This window comes from Enhydra lutris, unplaced genomic scaffold (genome assembly GCF_002288905.1).
Source record: "Enhydra lutris kenyoni isolate GAN:26980312 unplaced genomic scaffold, ASM228890v2 scaffoldscaffold42, whole genome shotgun sequence".
NCBI classification, from domain to species: Eukaryota; Metazoa; Chordata; class Mammalia; order Carnivora; family Mustelidae; genus Enhydra; species Enhydra lutris.
Genome location: NW_019154126.1, coordinates 7,956,345 through 7,973,007, shown reverse-complemented (window position 1 = coordinate 7,973,007; position 16,663 = coordinate 7,956,345). Strand labels below are relative to the sequence as shown.

The 16,663-nt window shown below is 41.1% G+C and overlaps 1 protein-coding gene across 1 annotated transcript in view; it reads right to left on the bottom strand.

Moving 5' to 3' along the window:
• LOC111155560 (cubilin) overlaps positions 1 to 16,663 on the bottom strand; it is a 257,013-nt gene that overhangs the window by 106,083 nt on the left and 134,267 nt on the right. The window contains exons 32-36 of the mRNA XM_022515785.1: positions 9,231 to 9,390; positions 7,383 to 7,496; positions 5,611 to 5,721; positions 4,113 to 4,241; positions 2,920 to 3,052 (exon numbers count right to left, since the gene is read on the bottom strand). Of these exons, the coding sequence (XP_022371493.1) occupies positions 2,920 to 3,052; positions 4,113 to 4,241; positions 5,611 to 5,721; positions 7,383 to 7,496; positions 9,231 to 9,390 (647 nt within the window). The remainder of the gene's footprint in view (positions 1 to 2,919; positions 3,053 to 4,112; positions 4,242 to 5,610; positions 5,722 to 7,382; positions 7,497 to 9,230; positions 9,391 to 16,663) is intronic.

The window sequence follows — 16,663 nt, the reverse complement described above, 5'->3', positions numbered from 1 at the left end:
TTTTTTGCTGTTTCTCAGAAAGTAGGAAGGGAAGAAAAAGAGATCATTTGCCTCTGCAAGTGATTTACAGGAAATCAAATCTAAACTTTCTTCTCAAAGTATAATACATGGTCCTGCAGAACTTGTTTAAATGAAGAATCAGGACCCACCAAACAACTAAATCGGAATGTAGGGTTTAGCAAGATCCTAAATGATCAATATGTACATTTAAGTTTGGTCCAATGGTCCAGAATATTACTAAGTGAAGGTCTTTTCTGTTTGAGTACCACACTGGTATAATCCAGTGACAAATCACAGAAAAGACATTTTATTAGAAATGAGGGTAGGATGATACTTACAAGAATCAAATTAAACTTTTAAAAAAGCTTATCGTTTTCTTGGAAGTCTTTGTTTTAGGCCAGTACATTTTATAAGCAAATCTACCCTCTTTCCAAATACTTTGGCTGAGATCTGTTAGTAAAAATACGATGTGGAACAAAAATAGTACAATCACTGTTTCTCATTATCTCATTTTGATTCTTGAACCAAGATCAATCACTTTTGAAAAGCACTCTGCAAGCATAAAATATATTTTTTGTTAATCCCTTTAAATATCTATTTTACAAAAAACTCCTTTTTAGATTCTATTTCTCTCCCCCTCCTTTTTGTTACAGATTCAACCATAATTTTTCCAGTTTTTCTCCTTATTCAATTTCACCACAGTGTCCACGGTCCAAGCCCCGTGGTTTCGAACTTGATGTGTTCCATATGCTTCTCATACAACACAGGGGATTGTTTCCAAGCACCCATCTGGATACAGTTTAGACCAGGGCAGAAATAACTCAGAGACCTTGTCATAAAGCCCTTCTCATTATCCTCTACATAAAGAGCAACATCTTGCTTTCTACAAAATTTATTTTAAAAATAAAAGTCAAGCAAGTAACACAAAATAATCAAAGTTAACTTCTTATGGACAAGAAAGGAAAAAGCTGAGTTGTTAAGATTTGTCTATATAATAATTAGGACTTAGGGTCCATGAAGCAGTAAAATGAACGAAACTAACTTTTTGTGGTTATCTCCTATCTTCTAGAAAGAGCTGGGCATCACCCATTGGATTTAACCATGAACTGCCACACAAGATATTTTAGAAACAGCAGAGTGAGATAATTTACCATTCACTGACCATCTGGCATGCATCAACCTTGTGCTGTATGTTTTACATCCGATACCCTAAACTCTAATGTTGGCCCTTAAATGTATATGATCATCTCCTATCGATGGAATGAATCTCTTTGGGTTTCAAATAAACTAACTTATCCGTAACTCATCAAGAAATGGGATGTCTGTCTTAAACCTTCCCTGTACCTGTTCCCGTTCCTCTCACCCACTGAACATCAGATTCATCAACAATGTGAATGTGGTAGAGACTAAAAGGAAAAAGACCAAGACAGAAGCCTTGTTATTTGGCAGTTGTGAGGCCCAGTAAGCCACGTGAAGGACTTTGAACTTTATCATAAGAACAATAATCCTGTTTTATTCATCTTTCTATATAAAGCATCTGGCCTGGGAGTGTCATGTGCGGACTATGCGAGCACACATAGTCTGTCAGTCTGTCGGCACCATTGTGCTGACTGTGTGAGTAAAAATATTTGTTGGATAAAGGAAGACATTTATATCAGGTAAAACTTACATGCACAGATTTCTTCCCATATAGAACTTTGAGCTTTTAGTAAAGACAAAGGCAAACAGAAACTTTTCCCATGTGGCAGCTTAACCTCTCCTTGCCTCTCAGGCACTCAGAGGGTGTCTTTGTGTTCACACAATGCCACTTGTACCCTGAAGAGGCACCGTCTGATTGATAGACTGAAAGATATCAACTTCACATGTTTGAACGTGGTCCACGAATGGGACTATTCTTTCATTTGTAAAATCCTTTCTTAGGTAAATAAATAAAAATAAAATCCTTTCTTGATGCACAGAATGGCATGTCTAGGAGAAGGAGCAAGACTTTTTTTTGAATAAACAGGCCAGTGTCCTCAAAATAATCCTCTTCTCTCAGTGGTTATAAGTTATTTATTCTATTCCTTCAAAAATGGAAATGGAATCCAAAATGAAGCCCAACAATATGTGATTTGCTATAATAAGTAACTTTTATCTTAAAATGGCAACTTAAATACCAAAATCATTTCACTCCATATTTGTTAAGTGTCTCCTACCAGCACAGCATGTCACAGGCAACCTCTCTACTGATTGATCAGAAAGGCTCATGTCACTTACCACGTACTTTTCACTACCTACTTTTCAAAAAACACATTATTGTTGTTAATATTTATTCTAGACCACTCTGAACATGTCAGGTTTCTACTATTGCTTCCATATCCAGAGACCATATTCAAAAAGTCTTACAGTTCAATTAGGAACAGAACAGTGATTTTACAAACCAACCATTAAGCTCCTATAAACTTCCAAGATCATTGTTATGGAAGTAGCGCAGACGGTAAGGTGGATTGGGGTTAGGGATATGGTATACGGGGAAAGGAAGGCTTCATTATGATGGGGATTTTTGCTGGAAAAAAGAATGTTAGTATTTCTCTGGAAGACTCTAAATGTGTATAATTAAAAAAAAAGACACAATTCCTGTTCTCTGAAAATAAACGTGCCACAAATTAATGTACCAGTAGCATAGGCATATCTTTCTCATAATGTTAGGCAGGGATCTAGAACCATTCTCAAGAGAATTTTAATGCCATTTATAACCCAAACTATGACTAAACAGAGGAAATTTGGAAACAGACTTCCTAAGGTTCCCACCATGTTCTCTAACAGTTGCTTGGACACACATGCTGTTAGCTGTCCCTTCGATTAGTAACCATGCTTCCTTCCTGCAGACTCATTCACACTGAAACAATACACCATTAAAAAAAAAAAAAAAAGATTTACATAAAAGACAGCTGGAGCCGGTTGCCAGGAGAACTGACAATGTTCCAGACACATTCCAAATTAGAGGGATAAACTTCCGGGTAGCCAGGGCTGTTGAAGATGCCTTCAGCCATGTGGAAGATTCCACCACAAGCTGGAAGAAAAGAGAGACAAAGTGAGTGCCAGAGCAAAGATCAAATGCAAGATACCGTAAGATGTAGGAGAAAGAACACAATTGGAGCTGTTAGCAGCATCAAGGGTATCCTATTTCCTTTTCCAATTAAGGAAAAAAGAAAAAAAAAGCCCTGTCATATATCATCAGGAAAAGATTCTGAAGACTGAAAACTGTAAGCCACAGGATCAGAAGGAACCTCTTTAGTTTCTCTTCTAAAAGCCTTTTCTCGCCGTGAACTATAACTCCATATAATAAAATGCATATTTTAATTCCACAACCATTCAGTATTTCTCCCCAAGATAATTTTCAGTGCTGGCCTCAAGCAGAAGGCAGTATTCCAGCTTTTCCCTCTCAAGAGAACACTGATATGCACACACAAATCTTCTAGATGTCCTGTGCTTTTAACTGCTAATAACAAGGAAGCCAGCAGTGGACCAAGAGCACACCCCTGGCTGGCAGAGCCAGCACTGGGTGGCTCCTCTTTCCCCTCCTGCCTACATGCCACCATCACTATCCATTCTGTCATCGGTGACAGCACCGAGACTTGCCTGAGTCCAGGCAAGGGAGGTGGGAGGCCAGGGAGATGGGAGAGTATCAACTATCCACTCATAAGAGATGTCAATGGACACTATTGGTCAGGGGCTGCCTTAACAGACACATCATCAAAGAGACCACCCGTCATTCCATGATCATCTGAACCAGTGCTCCCTCCTTCCAGAGCTCAACTACTAGCAGCATGAGTCACCAATAGCCAAGGTGTGTACATACCCCAAGCCTCCGTCAGTGGATGAAGGGAAAAGGAAGATGAGGTACAGTAGTAATACTGTAGTATTACTGTTACAGTAATTCTACAGTAGTAATACTGTTAGAATTCACAACGAGTAGGTGAATCTAAATTGGAAGACACTAAAGTTGGTCATGGAGGTGATCTCAGGAGACTAGCTCCCAATTCTGAAGGTGTAACAGTCCCAAGCGACAAACCAAGGATGTCTACCATGTTTCCCTTAACCTGGTAGCACCATCTGCTACCTGCTCTTACCTGATGAGGATGCAGTGTATGTAGCATGGAAACCTTCGGAATTCAGTGTAGAGTCAGAGACAAACCTCAGCATCAGAGCACTGCTGAAGGAAGTGATGGGATGGGGCATGGACGTGCCACAGTAGCGGCCTAAATGAGATCATGACAAGGAGAACGGACATGACATGGCACAGGCTGTTATTTCTTATAACCATGAGAGAACAAAGCAAGAAGAAGAAATCACTATTCTGAGAATTTAAATCAGGGTGAGTGTTTAAGACAATGCCTGAGAATTACACTATAAATACAAGCATAGGAGAGATGATTTATAACCATGATAAAGAGCATTAGAGGGAGATAAGAAAAATGTAGATACCAGGCTCCGAAGGCAACTATTGCTAAAGTCTCCAGCACAGTAGGTCCCGCACAAAGAAATGCACTACCACTTGAAGCAGAGTATTATAGCGCCCCCCAAAAAGTGTGGATGCTGGAGCCAGAATACAGGGGTTCAACTCCTAGCTCAGCCATTTGCTAGCTGCAGGACCTGGAACAAGTCACCTAAGTTCTCTGTGCCTCAGTTTCCCCCATTGAGAAAAGAGACTATCAATAATAACGAGACCTCTACCATAAGGGTATGAGGGTTAATGGGGTTACTATTTATAAAGTTCTTAGAATAGCACCCAGCACAGGTTAAGTGCCTAAGGAAGTGTTTGTTAAATAATAAACCCTCATCCTTGGTCAAGTGCTCACAGATAAGTATGTCAAGCCATACAACCAGAAGTGCATAGACCAGAAAGTATTCAAGGGCCCACTGTTGTCTCAGGCACTGTTCTGGGCTTTGGGAATAAAACAAAGAGCAAAACAAAAGTCCCTTCTCTGGCAGAGCTTGTGCAGGATAAGAAACTTGTATGAGGAAGTTCAAATATGAGTCACTCATGAGGAAGTCTAAATAACCTGAGAGCGTTTTACTTAAAGGTATTTCAGAAACTAGATAGCGGTGATCTTTAATTTTACGGGGATGCCCCACGATCAGAATTCCAGTGCATGGGCTTGCTGCTTTATTTTTTGTTTTGTTTATTTATTGCTCCATCCATCCATTCATTCATTCACACAGGCATTCATTCCCTGAGTCCTCTATTGCTTCTACTGAGGACAAAACCAGAAGAAACATTCAATCTGAATATAAAAACTGGTCATATAGTAAAAGAAATTTCTTACAGAAGGCTACTGAATGCCAGAATGGATGGTGTTTCACTGCTATCTGAAGCAGCTGCAACTTTTAAATTAAATTAAAAGACAAATACATAAACCATTCATGTCCTTGAAGATGGACAAGCTGTGTTTCTCGAACCCCACATTAAATCCTGCTTTCCTACCCTCTGATTATTTTTACTTGGCTTATTACGGCCCTGGGTATCTACTGGACACGCTCTAACCTTGAACGACAGCCTATGCACATGTCAGTCTACAAATGAAACCCAGCCAGGGCCACAGATGCCAAGGAGCGAGCACCGCATACCTCGGAGGGGTGCGTCATCGTGATCGCCGTCCAAAATTTCTATAAAGTCTTGTGAACACGTTGTGCTGCTTTCAAGTCGAAAGTGGTCAAAGGAGAGTGTAATGTGGTTGACTGTAGGAAAAGGAGAGGAGACTAGTAAAGTACAGGCAAACAAAACATCCAGGAAGAGAGATTTTACCTCAAATCATTCATGGTGAGCGTTCTCCGGCAGGGAAGCATCATTGCCTTTGGTTCCTCTGAAGAGTCAAGTTTTTTGAAAATGCCTGTAGAGTTTGAAAAGCTGATAGTGGTAAATAAGAGGGTCCTTGGGGATGTTGCTTACACGGAGACCCACGGGGACTGTCTTGTTGGAATAGGTGGTCTTAACACCTTTTCTAAAATCAGTCATTGCTGGGTTCCTCTAGGAAGCATTTTTCTCAATAGATTCGTTTGCTGACTTGCAAATGAGGCCCTCCTAACTCCCAGGCATGCAGTGCCTGGATCTCTTCATTTCACTTGAAGGCCAAAGCCAGGGGCCCTAGAGGTTTGGAGTCATTTATAAAGAAATCTTTGAATTCCTTGCAGAATGGTAAGTGCCTGGGTGCGTTTTTTTTCTTTTGCTATTCTTCCAGGATCCCTAATCTTCCGAATAGGATCTTTCCCTATTAATGTCTTTGAACCAGTGAGATCTTTCATCTCAATGCTTTACAACTCATTAGAAATTATCCTTACATGCAAAACTGCTCAGCTCAAGGTGGGGGACTTCTTTATTGAAGGCTTAGTTTCTGGCAACTTTCTTAGGCTAAGGATTATTTCACCAACCCCCAGATCATATGCATGTCAATAAAGACATTCTTTTGTTAACTCTTAACATCCCCAGAAGAACTGGTAGAGAATATTTCAGTCAAATTCTTCATTTTTTAGATGAGCTAATGGGATCTCATTAGCTTAAGTGATTTGCTTGTCACAAAGGTCACTGTAATTAGAGAGCAAAGGAATGCCTTTCCTACATGATGTCTGAAATCATAAATTTTTCCTGAACAACTCAAGGAAAGGCAGGTCTCCTCTGAAACAGGATTCATGAGACCCCAGGGTCACCCTCTGGGCAAGGCATTTTGCTCTGAGTCCTTCAGGGTCCCCTCATTTTCCCTGTCTTGAAAGTGTGGACAGTAACACTTTCTACCAGGTTATTACCAGGCCAAAAAATAAGATTCTATAACTTTTTAAAAGAAAATAATGTAAGCACTTATGAAATGTTTCTTCCAGGCCCGTACTAGAATTGTTTTTTATACTTGCATACACCAGAGACCAGATTTTACAATGGGCTTCCACTTTGACGGACGTTCAGTAATGCTCATGGCGCTGCATTCCCAAACCCTGAGTTAACAATTTTTCAGTCTGTGGTTCTTAGTATTCATTTGGCCATTTCACAACTGTCTCGAGAGTCCACTACACTGAAGTCACGGAGGTCAAAAATAATTTATCAATTATTTCTGCTTACCCCCAATTTCTCATGCCTGTCAATACAGCAAGGGCATAGGGTATGTTTTCCCCCCCTTTGTTAGGCCTTGAACCCTAACTTTTTTTGATTAAGAATAGACAGTAAAAATTACTTTGCGATCCAATTAGGAAATGCTTGTTCTCGCGCACATCAGGAATGGGAACTTCCGTAAAATGAAGAGGAAGGCCACCAATTGTTACCACGGAGGAGATAAGAACATTAGTCAGAGACAGACTTTCCCACAGACACCATCCATCCCGGATCCCTTTTCTTTTTTATTTTTGTTACTTACACGGAGACTGAGCTTGAATTATCCAGCTGCAGTTCTGATTGTTTGGATACTTGGCGGGGAACAATGGAGAGGATATGGTATCAAAGGAGCTGGTGAGGATGTAGCTTCCACAGGCTGAGAAATGCACAAACACACACGTCAGGTACTTTTGATTTCTACGGACTGTACAAAACAATGATTTGATGAGGAACACACAAATGGTTTTCTCCCATTTCTGAAATGCACACCAAGGAAGTACTCTGCACATGGACCACGATAAAGTAGAAATGCACTGTACGTTTATAACAATATTCTTCAATTGCAGGAAGTGGGGAGTGGCAGAGAACAAGATTAAATGGCTATGAATTGCCTGAATCATTCCAACAAAACACCATTATTGATTCACTTACTCTGCCCACTCCTAAATTACTGGTATAGGGATAACCTCTTTATGAGCAACTTCTTTTTTTTTTTTTTAAGGAAAATAAATAGTCAATTGAACAAGACTGCATAAGGATGCCTATGTGTTATCCGAGAAGCACAAAGCTTTGAGGCAGTGCAGAAAGAGGGTCCTTAGCCAGCTGAAGAGAATAAGGGGTGTCTCATGGATGACACGGTAGGAGAGAGGAATTGGGGCTGGGGAAGACTAGTCCAGAGAGCCAGAGACCTGAGCTAAGACACAGAGAGTCAGGCCTGCAACTACACAGACTTGGCTGAAGGGTGGCGCTCTTGAGGGCTGTTGGAAGTGATGCTGGAAAAAAGACTGGGGCGTAACATCTGAAGGAACTGGGGCTGGTTCCCTAGGCAGTGCGGAGGCAGGACAGATCAATGGAGCACTCAAGGGCAAGACCACAACGGGGCTTTTGTGAGCTGACTTCGGAGGAAGATGGGGAAAGGGTGGGTGAGTTGGAGGAAGCTTTATAATAATCTGTAGAGACCTACTGGGGACATTGTTTACTATGAAGCAAACCATAAGTAATTAATTAAATGAAAAAAGGAAATGTGTTCCGAAACTATTGTTTGCTTCAGGGAGTGATTAATTTATGCATTCAGTCTTGCTCCAAAGTCTACAATGAATCTTTGGGACACCTCGATCCAGAAACCATCCCTAGGCAGGACTCTTTGTTATAGGATACAAGCAAGCCCCAAATAGACTAAGTAACAAAATGAACCAACTTTTTTGAAATGCCAAGGGCCGGCTGAGTAAAACTTAAGAGGCACACTGAGGCAGACTAACAACTCCTCCCACTCTGGGTTCCATCTCTGACAGTGGGATGAAGGGTCCGTCTCCAAGAACAGCCAGATGAAAGGCAATGGGTAAAAAGGTGGATGGGTGAAAAGGATGAGCTGAGAGGCAGTGATTTAAAAATGAAACCAATGGAAAACAACACTGATTCCTCAGGTGGACGAGGGCAGGGTTCAGAAATGAGGGCACCTCAACCTCAAGGGATAGAATCTGACTCTACATTACAAGCAAGTCTTGCTCTTTATGATGGAGTATCTCCTCCCAGCGTAAAATGTTGGATAAATGCGGCATAGTTTATCTGCTCCTGAATGAATCTGGACACTTGATTTACAGCGGCTCTAGTATTAAAAATACTTTGAAGTATTATTCTGAAAGCTTGCTTGAGAGATACACAGACACAAAGGAGGTTAGCATCATCTGTTAGACAAGAGTAAATATAAAGGATGAACAGTTGGAATAATTGCAAATGATAGTTCCTTTGTTCTATCTAAATTATCACTTGTCAAGTAGAAAGCTGGGACCAGTTTCTGAGGCCTGGCCTCCTTTCACTGTGGCACCGAAAGGATACCCCAGAGCAGATGGCCGAGGCCTCAAGGAGACACACAGATACACAAGGCACTTGCCTTGCCTGAAGTGGGCTCGGAAGCCCCTGCTCTGTCTGGAAGGGCCAGACTGAAATCGCAGAAAGAGGCTGTTTCCTGAAGAGGTGATGGGGTTAGCCAGCTGCTGTCTTCCACACACACGGGCAAGGCAGGTAGTCATGGCGCTTAAACCATCATAGGCCTACAAAGAAAGACAACAGGGAAAATAGTGATTCAGAACTTCAGATTTATATCTCTGAGACCCATATTCCACGGGCTATCTATACATGGGTGAGCTAGGGGAAAACAACACACGCACTGGATCTTCATGCATTGTCTCCTCACGGACCAGGAGAGTACCTGAGTCATTGGTCATGTCCAGGGAACCTATATGGATTCCAGTGGAAGTTCCTGAGCTGGAGTCACCATTACATCCCTGCATATTTTCATTTATTTATTTATTTACTTAAGATTTTATTTATTTATGTTTTGAGAGAGAGAGAGAGAGAGGATGTGCATGTGAATGAGCAGGGAGGGGGGGTAGAGGGAGAGAATCTTCAAGCAGGCTCCCCACGGAGCACAGAGCCCAGCTTAGGGGCTCCATCTCAGGATCCTGAGATCACCACCTGAGCCAAAGCCAAGAGTTGGATGCTTAACTGACTGAGCCACCCAGCGGCCCCCATCTCTGGATATTTTTATAAATGCCATCACTTTCCCAGCCCTCCTTCTTCCCCTGACCCCACTGACTCCCATCAAGGGCCGTGCCCACAACATGAAATGTTTGATGCAAGAATGAATATAGGAACACATAGATGAGAAATAAGGGGGAGTAACTGTTTGTTTTCAGTAACCCAACATTTGCTGGAACTTTTTGCTTTCCATAGAGTAGTGGTCAAGAGGGAAGAGGAATGACAGAATTCTTTCAAATGATACAATGATGCAAGCCTAACTTAGAAAATTATCTACATAATAATAAAAAAAAAGTATTCAGCTCTATGTCCGCCCAGTGCTACGTTGGGACTTAGCTGACCCTTCACAGGTGTTAATGGAATAGAGTTGACATTACAGGTACCCAAATCACTGTACTGGTTTGTGAAATTGAAGCTTGCTGATGTCCTCAGAGCTCAGTTTGTGTGCTGTGAAGTTTCTGACACTCTTATGTGTAAATGTAGGGGGAGTGAATTCCTTTTCTTTGGATGATAACAATAATGTCAACCATTCATTCATTAATGGCTTACTATCTGCCAGAATCTGGTTCAGCCCTTCATAGACACGATCCCATTTTCTCCTCCCCAAATCCCTTCCATTTCTAAGATGAAGACAACTGCTACATAAAGAGCAAATTGTGTGGCCAACGTACACAATTCTTAAGAGGGAGCAGGTCATGTTGAACCAGACAGCTAGATTCTAAAGTCCAGAACTGAAACTTTCATATTGTCTACTGCAAGGTATCAGTTAAGCAGGTAGATGGATCAGCTGGTAACCACCAGAGTGGAATTAAAATATGAAGTTAGGACGTGGTTGTTTCATTCGAGATAAATTGTCATCTATATTTCATAAGAAAGTCTTGGGAATAAATAGAAATTTTGTTCAGGGATATGATATGAGGATGTTTCACACAAATTACTTTAAAATATCTAGTGATGATTATAATCAATGTTCTCTTTAGCACATAAGTATGATCGGAAGGCAATGCTCAGTGTAGTTCATGTAAGAACATGAACCAAACATCAGTAAGATGTTTCACTGTCTACTGAGGGTTTAAAACTGTTACAATAATGAATTCTAAATAAATATGGTTCTGAAACATCACTTCTCTCTTTTTTCTTTTTCTCTGTTTTATTTAACGTTCAAACTTTAAATCAATAAATAAAACTTTAAAACTGATTTTTATTCAAATTTAAAAAATTGATTCAAAACTCAGGGACACATTGGTAGCTCAGTCGGTTAAGTGTCTGACTCTTGATCTCAGCTCAGGTCTTGACCTCAGGGTGTGAGTTCAAGCCCCACACTGGTGTCTGGGTGTGGAACTTACTTAAAAACAACAACAACAACAAAAACCTGATTTAAAATTCACTTATGCTTTCATAGCCAAGTGAAATTATAGTTTCCAACCTGGTATGACTGTTTCTTTTGAACACGTCGAACACCATCAATAGTACTCAAGACAACATTTAAGTCACCCTTACAAAACCTCTCACTACATTTATACTTCAACCTACTCCCAGATGTTACTACTTGGTTTAATCCAAGTCTTTACTCTTGGCTTTATACTCTCCTAAGGTTATACAGATATAACAGCTTAGATTTCCGTAATGTTATGTCAATACTGTCTTGCTTTAAAGAATACCTTCTAGCATGCCTTAGGAGGCTGGAGAATATACTGACTGACCATTGGTCAGGACAACCTGAATAAATCTATTTGCATCTCTTGTGGTGATTTGTTTGTTGAGTATAGCACGTCTTATACTTGAGTGGAACACTGGGGTTCTCTGAGGTTTATAGACTCCGCCACCAAAAAAGCACCACCAACAGAAACGGCACACACCCTGAGGATTTTTACACGTCCATATGCTCACAAAAGCAAGGCTCTTCTAGTCTCCTTTACTCCCCAAATTCAGAGGCCTAGTGAGTAAGTAGGTATTGCTCCTTCCTTTTCTAAATGGCTGCAATCGTCTACAGCCATACCACCCTGAACATGCCTGATCTCGTCTGATCTTGGAAGCTAAGCAGGGTCAGGCCTGGTTAGTACTTGGATGGGAGATCATAAATGGCCTCAGTCCTCTTAAGGCCAAACAGTCAGGGAGAAATGCAAGGCTAGAAGGTTCAGGGGTCATATGAATGAGACACTTCCTTCGGGATTCTTCAAACGGGTCCATCTTCCAGGGGGGTCTCCATGTTTCCCCAGCTTCCCCCTGCCCCAACCCCAGCCCTGGAATCAAAGGGCTTTGGCTGTACTCCATATGCCTGGGGCATTACTTTTCAGGAAACAAATGTGAGGCAGAAGGTTTCCAAATGTCCCTCAATCAAAATTATATACCAGTGACACCCTACATTTGATTAGCATGTTGTAATTTTATAAGCATCATCACAAACATCCTAACCTCATTCTCAACACCATATGATTTTTTTTTTTAATGAAGAAAGTGAGACTTAACAAGTGTGCTAGCTATTAAAGTGTTGTCTCATCCAATATAAGTTAGTCACTCATCCAAGATCATACAGATAGTGAGGAATAGAGTCAGGAACTTGTTTCTTCTCTACCCAAATTCTATGTTATATTAGTGTCACTTCTCTTTAAAATGCTTGTGATAGTTATTCAGTTAGATATACCAATTGTCACTTAATGAATGTACAAGACCTCAGATTTTCAAAGAAAGAATTGAGTTTTTAGACAGTTTAGAACAGCAATTCTTTTATTTGAGACTGTTCCTAACACTTGTAATATCAAATAAATTTAAGTTTTAATTAACAAAATTATAAGAAAAAACTACAAGGGAAAAAATATGAGAAACCTTGCTCCCATTTATTTAAAATTCTGAAGTCATGAAAATTATCAATATGTAATTACTTCCATTTAGTTCCCAAGGCAGAACTAGAAAATTACATTACTACTGGCTACATATATAACACAGTCGCATAATTTATAGATATGTAATTCTTACTGAAGTCTACTGCTAAAAGTTTTCTAGGCCTAAAAATTGGCTTTCTGATCTGTTGCTCCAGTGGTAAAAGTCAGAGAAATATACAAAAACAAACCCCCCCAAATTGTACATTTCTATTAACTCTTTTCTACATGACAATAGTAAAATTTTGAAGCTGAATCCACAAAGAAAAAGTGATCGCCACCACCAAAAGTTATAATCACAGGAGCTCTAAAAACAAAGGCATATCTGGTTAAGTGGTAATTCCTACGAGAAGTTAATCAGTGTCTTTGCAAAGTATCCAGAGTTTTGTCAAAATTCCAGATTACCAACACACACATTCAAAACACCTAAACTTGGGGCACCCGAGTGGCACAGTCAGTTAAGTGACCAACTGTTGATTTTGGCTCAGTCTTGATCTCAGGGTGATTATAAGAAATGCGTTGGGCTCTGTGCTCAGTGAGGAGTCTGCTTGAATAGTCTCTCCCTCTGCTCAGGCCCCCTTCCTCTCTTGAAAATAAATGAATAAATAAATCTTAAAAAATAAAACAAAAAACCAAACATATTTATCACATGAAAATAGGAGACTTGTTAAAAGAGTAGAACCTGGCCCATAACAGAAAATAAATGTTTAATGTATGGATGAGTAAATGAATTGCATATAGAAGAGTATAAGAGCCTCTAAGAATAGAGGACTAAGAATGAGGGAAAGCCCAGAGTTAAGAAATCACTCTCTGCTCTCTCATGGGTCGGAATGTATAAATGCATAGCAGGCATGACAGTGGGTAAAAGAGGCTATTCACAGTGGGAAAGAGGTCAATTGGGGTTGCTTTCTGGGAAGGCTTTTTTACATTCTGGGCCCAAATGGCAGTGGAGGAGGGTCTAATCATAGGGCATGGGCCACACCACACGCACAGCCCCCAGGTGCCCTTCTCGCTGGCTGGGCCAGCTTTTTGCCAGCACAGCGAGGGAACACAGAAGATGGAAGGTGGGCAGAGGACATCAGACCTGTCCCCAAAGCCCAGAGTATACAGGACACATGACATGATGGTGCTATAGGGAAACCTCCATACTTCATACTCTAAGCTCCACCCAGAAGTTAGAACCGAGCCGAACATTTATGAATTTTAATAGTTGACACTTTACTATCTTAAGGAGATTTGGGGAATATCAACCCTTTTTCAAAGGTAACATGTATCAACTCCAGCATAAGCTGACACTGGGGTGGGGAGCCATTCAGGTGTGAGACTAGCATCCCTTTAAGATGCCATGTAGAGAGGTCCGGGGTCAGAGTCCGAAGTACTGGTAATCTGAAAAAATAAAGGGAACTTTTGCCTTCCCGGATACTTACTGATGATAGAAATACGTGTGACTGACATGACTAGATAACTCATATTGTCCATCAGAATTAAGTGAGTGCAAAGATACAAAGTACTGACAATGCTTCCTGGCTCATAGTAAGTACTCGAGAGATATCAGTCTCTGTTATGAAAGTGAGGCAAAGAGAAAGCTAGATTGTTGTTTAAGAAATGAATAAAAGTAGGAAGCTATGGGAGCACAAACAAAAAGAGGTCCGAGTGTGGGGGTTTGTCCAGCACTATGGATGAGGTTGGAGCCCGGGCAGGACACATAACCCAAGGATATTACCCAATGGGGACTGCAGGGGTGGGAGGTGGAGGGTTAAGAAATTACTCTCCTCTCTCTCGTGGATCGGAATGTAAAATGAATAGCGGGCATGACAGTGAGTATATTCTGATCTGGCTGCAAGTGATTCATGTCCTTGTGTAATTGTCTCCCTTTCCCCAAATGTGGGCTAATGACTTGCTTCTAATAAACCAATAAGGGTCAAAGAGATGGGATGTCACTTCCATGATTAGGTTATGAGAGGTTACTCCATCTTGTCAGCTCTCTTGCTTGCTGGCCCTCTCTAGAGTAAGCTGTTGTGCCATGAGACACCCAGCAGAGAGGCTTGCCCTGCAAGGAGCTGAGGGAGGCCTCCAGCTCATTGTCTGTCCTGAACCAAATCCACTGAGTCCTGCCGATAACCTTGTGAGTGAGCTAGGAAAGAGCCAGGTGAGCAGCACTGGTGTTCCTCACTCACAGAAAGTATCAGTGCTGTTGTTCTAAGGCATTTGGTCTTGGAGAAATTTGTTATGCAGCAATAGTTAACTAATGCAGGAGGTGTGAAATGAAGGCGTGAGGAAGGAATGGACAATGGAATCTTTAGGATAAGGATGTCTAATGTCACATTAGAACTTTGCTGCTAGGCTGTTCTTTGCAGTAATGGCCTGCCAGTCTTGAAATATTTAGTCAAAGTCTACTACACAGAAGAACCTCAGGTTTGTGGTATCTTGTAGAAATAAAGGAAAAAATTATAAATTCCAACATTCTCTTAACATGGGAGAGAAAGAAAGCAAAGGGCTATAAGAAGCAAGAGATGGCCATCAGGGTGACCGCCTCCCTTCTCTACTCACTTCTCTATGCAGAAATTCCAGAAAATGTTATGGAGAATAATGGGTTTCCTAAATCTCTGAGTCTCCTTTTCCACACCTGGACTGATCAACTACTGAAAACTCTACTGAAAGGAGCAAAAATTACTCATGAACTTAGTGACTTGGAGGTCACTGGAGGTCTCATGAGTTGTTAGGGCGTGATGACGGGCAGACACTAACTGAGTGGGCTGGGCTGTGTGTGCAAAGAGGAGAAATGAAGACAGGGTGACACCTTCACTTCCCTTTAAAGAGCTGGTTCTCTCCGGGATGGAGGGAGGAGTCACTGGCACATGAGAAACACTCATGGGATCCAGTTATCTTAGGGGGAATCCCACCCCCTTCTTTCTTTGTTTTGCCTTAGTTCTTTGGAAAGTAAGACTATCACAAATTGTTCAAGAATTTATAATGTACCAGTTGAGTTGGGGGTAACAAAGCATCCAGCCAAGTTCGGGAAAGGCAGTGCTTTCAAATCTAGGTTCCTCCCCAAGGTCCCCAGGTCATGATCTCAGGGTCATGGGGTAGAGCTTTGCATGAGGCTCTGTGCTCAGGGCAGAGTCTGCTTGGGACTCCCTCTGCCCCTCCCCCGCTAAAATAAATAAATAAGTCTTTTTAAAAAATGGGTGTTGATATCCATGGTTAGCTCAGACCACACTGTTCCTGTCCCTTCAGTTGCATAACCTTTGCTGAACTATGCATAGATTCTGGCCCCTGTGACATTTTCCACCGAAACAAGTAAGGCCCAGAAGACAGCACGCTGCTCTTAGCTTCAGAACATGTGGGTAGCACAGAGACCTTATGGTCAGGACGCATGGAAGCATTCTGTTCTTAGAGTCTGGACACCTAGACTTGAGACCTGGGTCGGCCTCTGGTATTTGTTTTCTTGCCAAGACACTTGAGAAGCTTCTGGTTATCATTTCATCTCTTAAAAATGGAAGTAGAGAATCCCTCCCTGCCTTGCCATTGTAAAGGTCAAATAGGACAATGTACTGAAAGTTTAGTGGAAATTATATAGTATGAATGCGGAGTTTCTCCAATTCATTATAGGAATTCTCATACATAAGTTTTTAGTAGAATTTGGCAATGTAGGGTAAATAAAATCTAGCACTTTGACTTCAACGTGTTTCCCCTAGGGAAACTCTTGCATTACTGCATTCAGAAATTTGTATAAGAATGTCCATAGTTGTGAGAATTGCAACAGCCAAATATTGGAAACAATTTGAATGTACCCCAATGGCAGAATGGGTATGTGATTCATGGTATACTCATGAAATGGATTATTGTATGGCAGCAAAAGAATGCATTAGGTCTGCATTACAACATAGACAAAGTATTAAAAAAC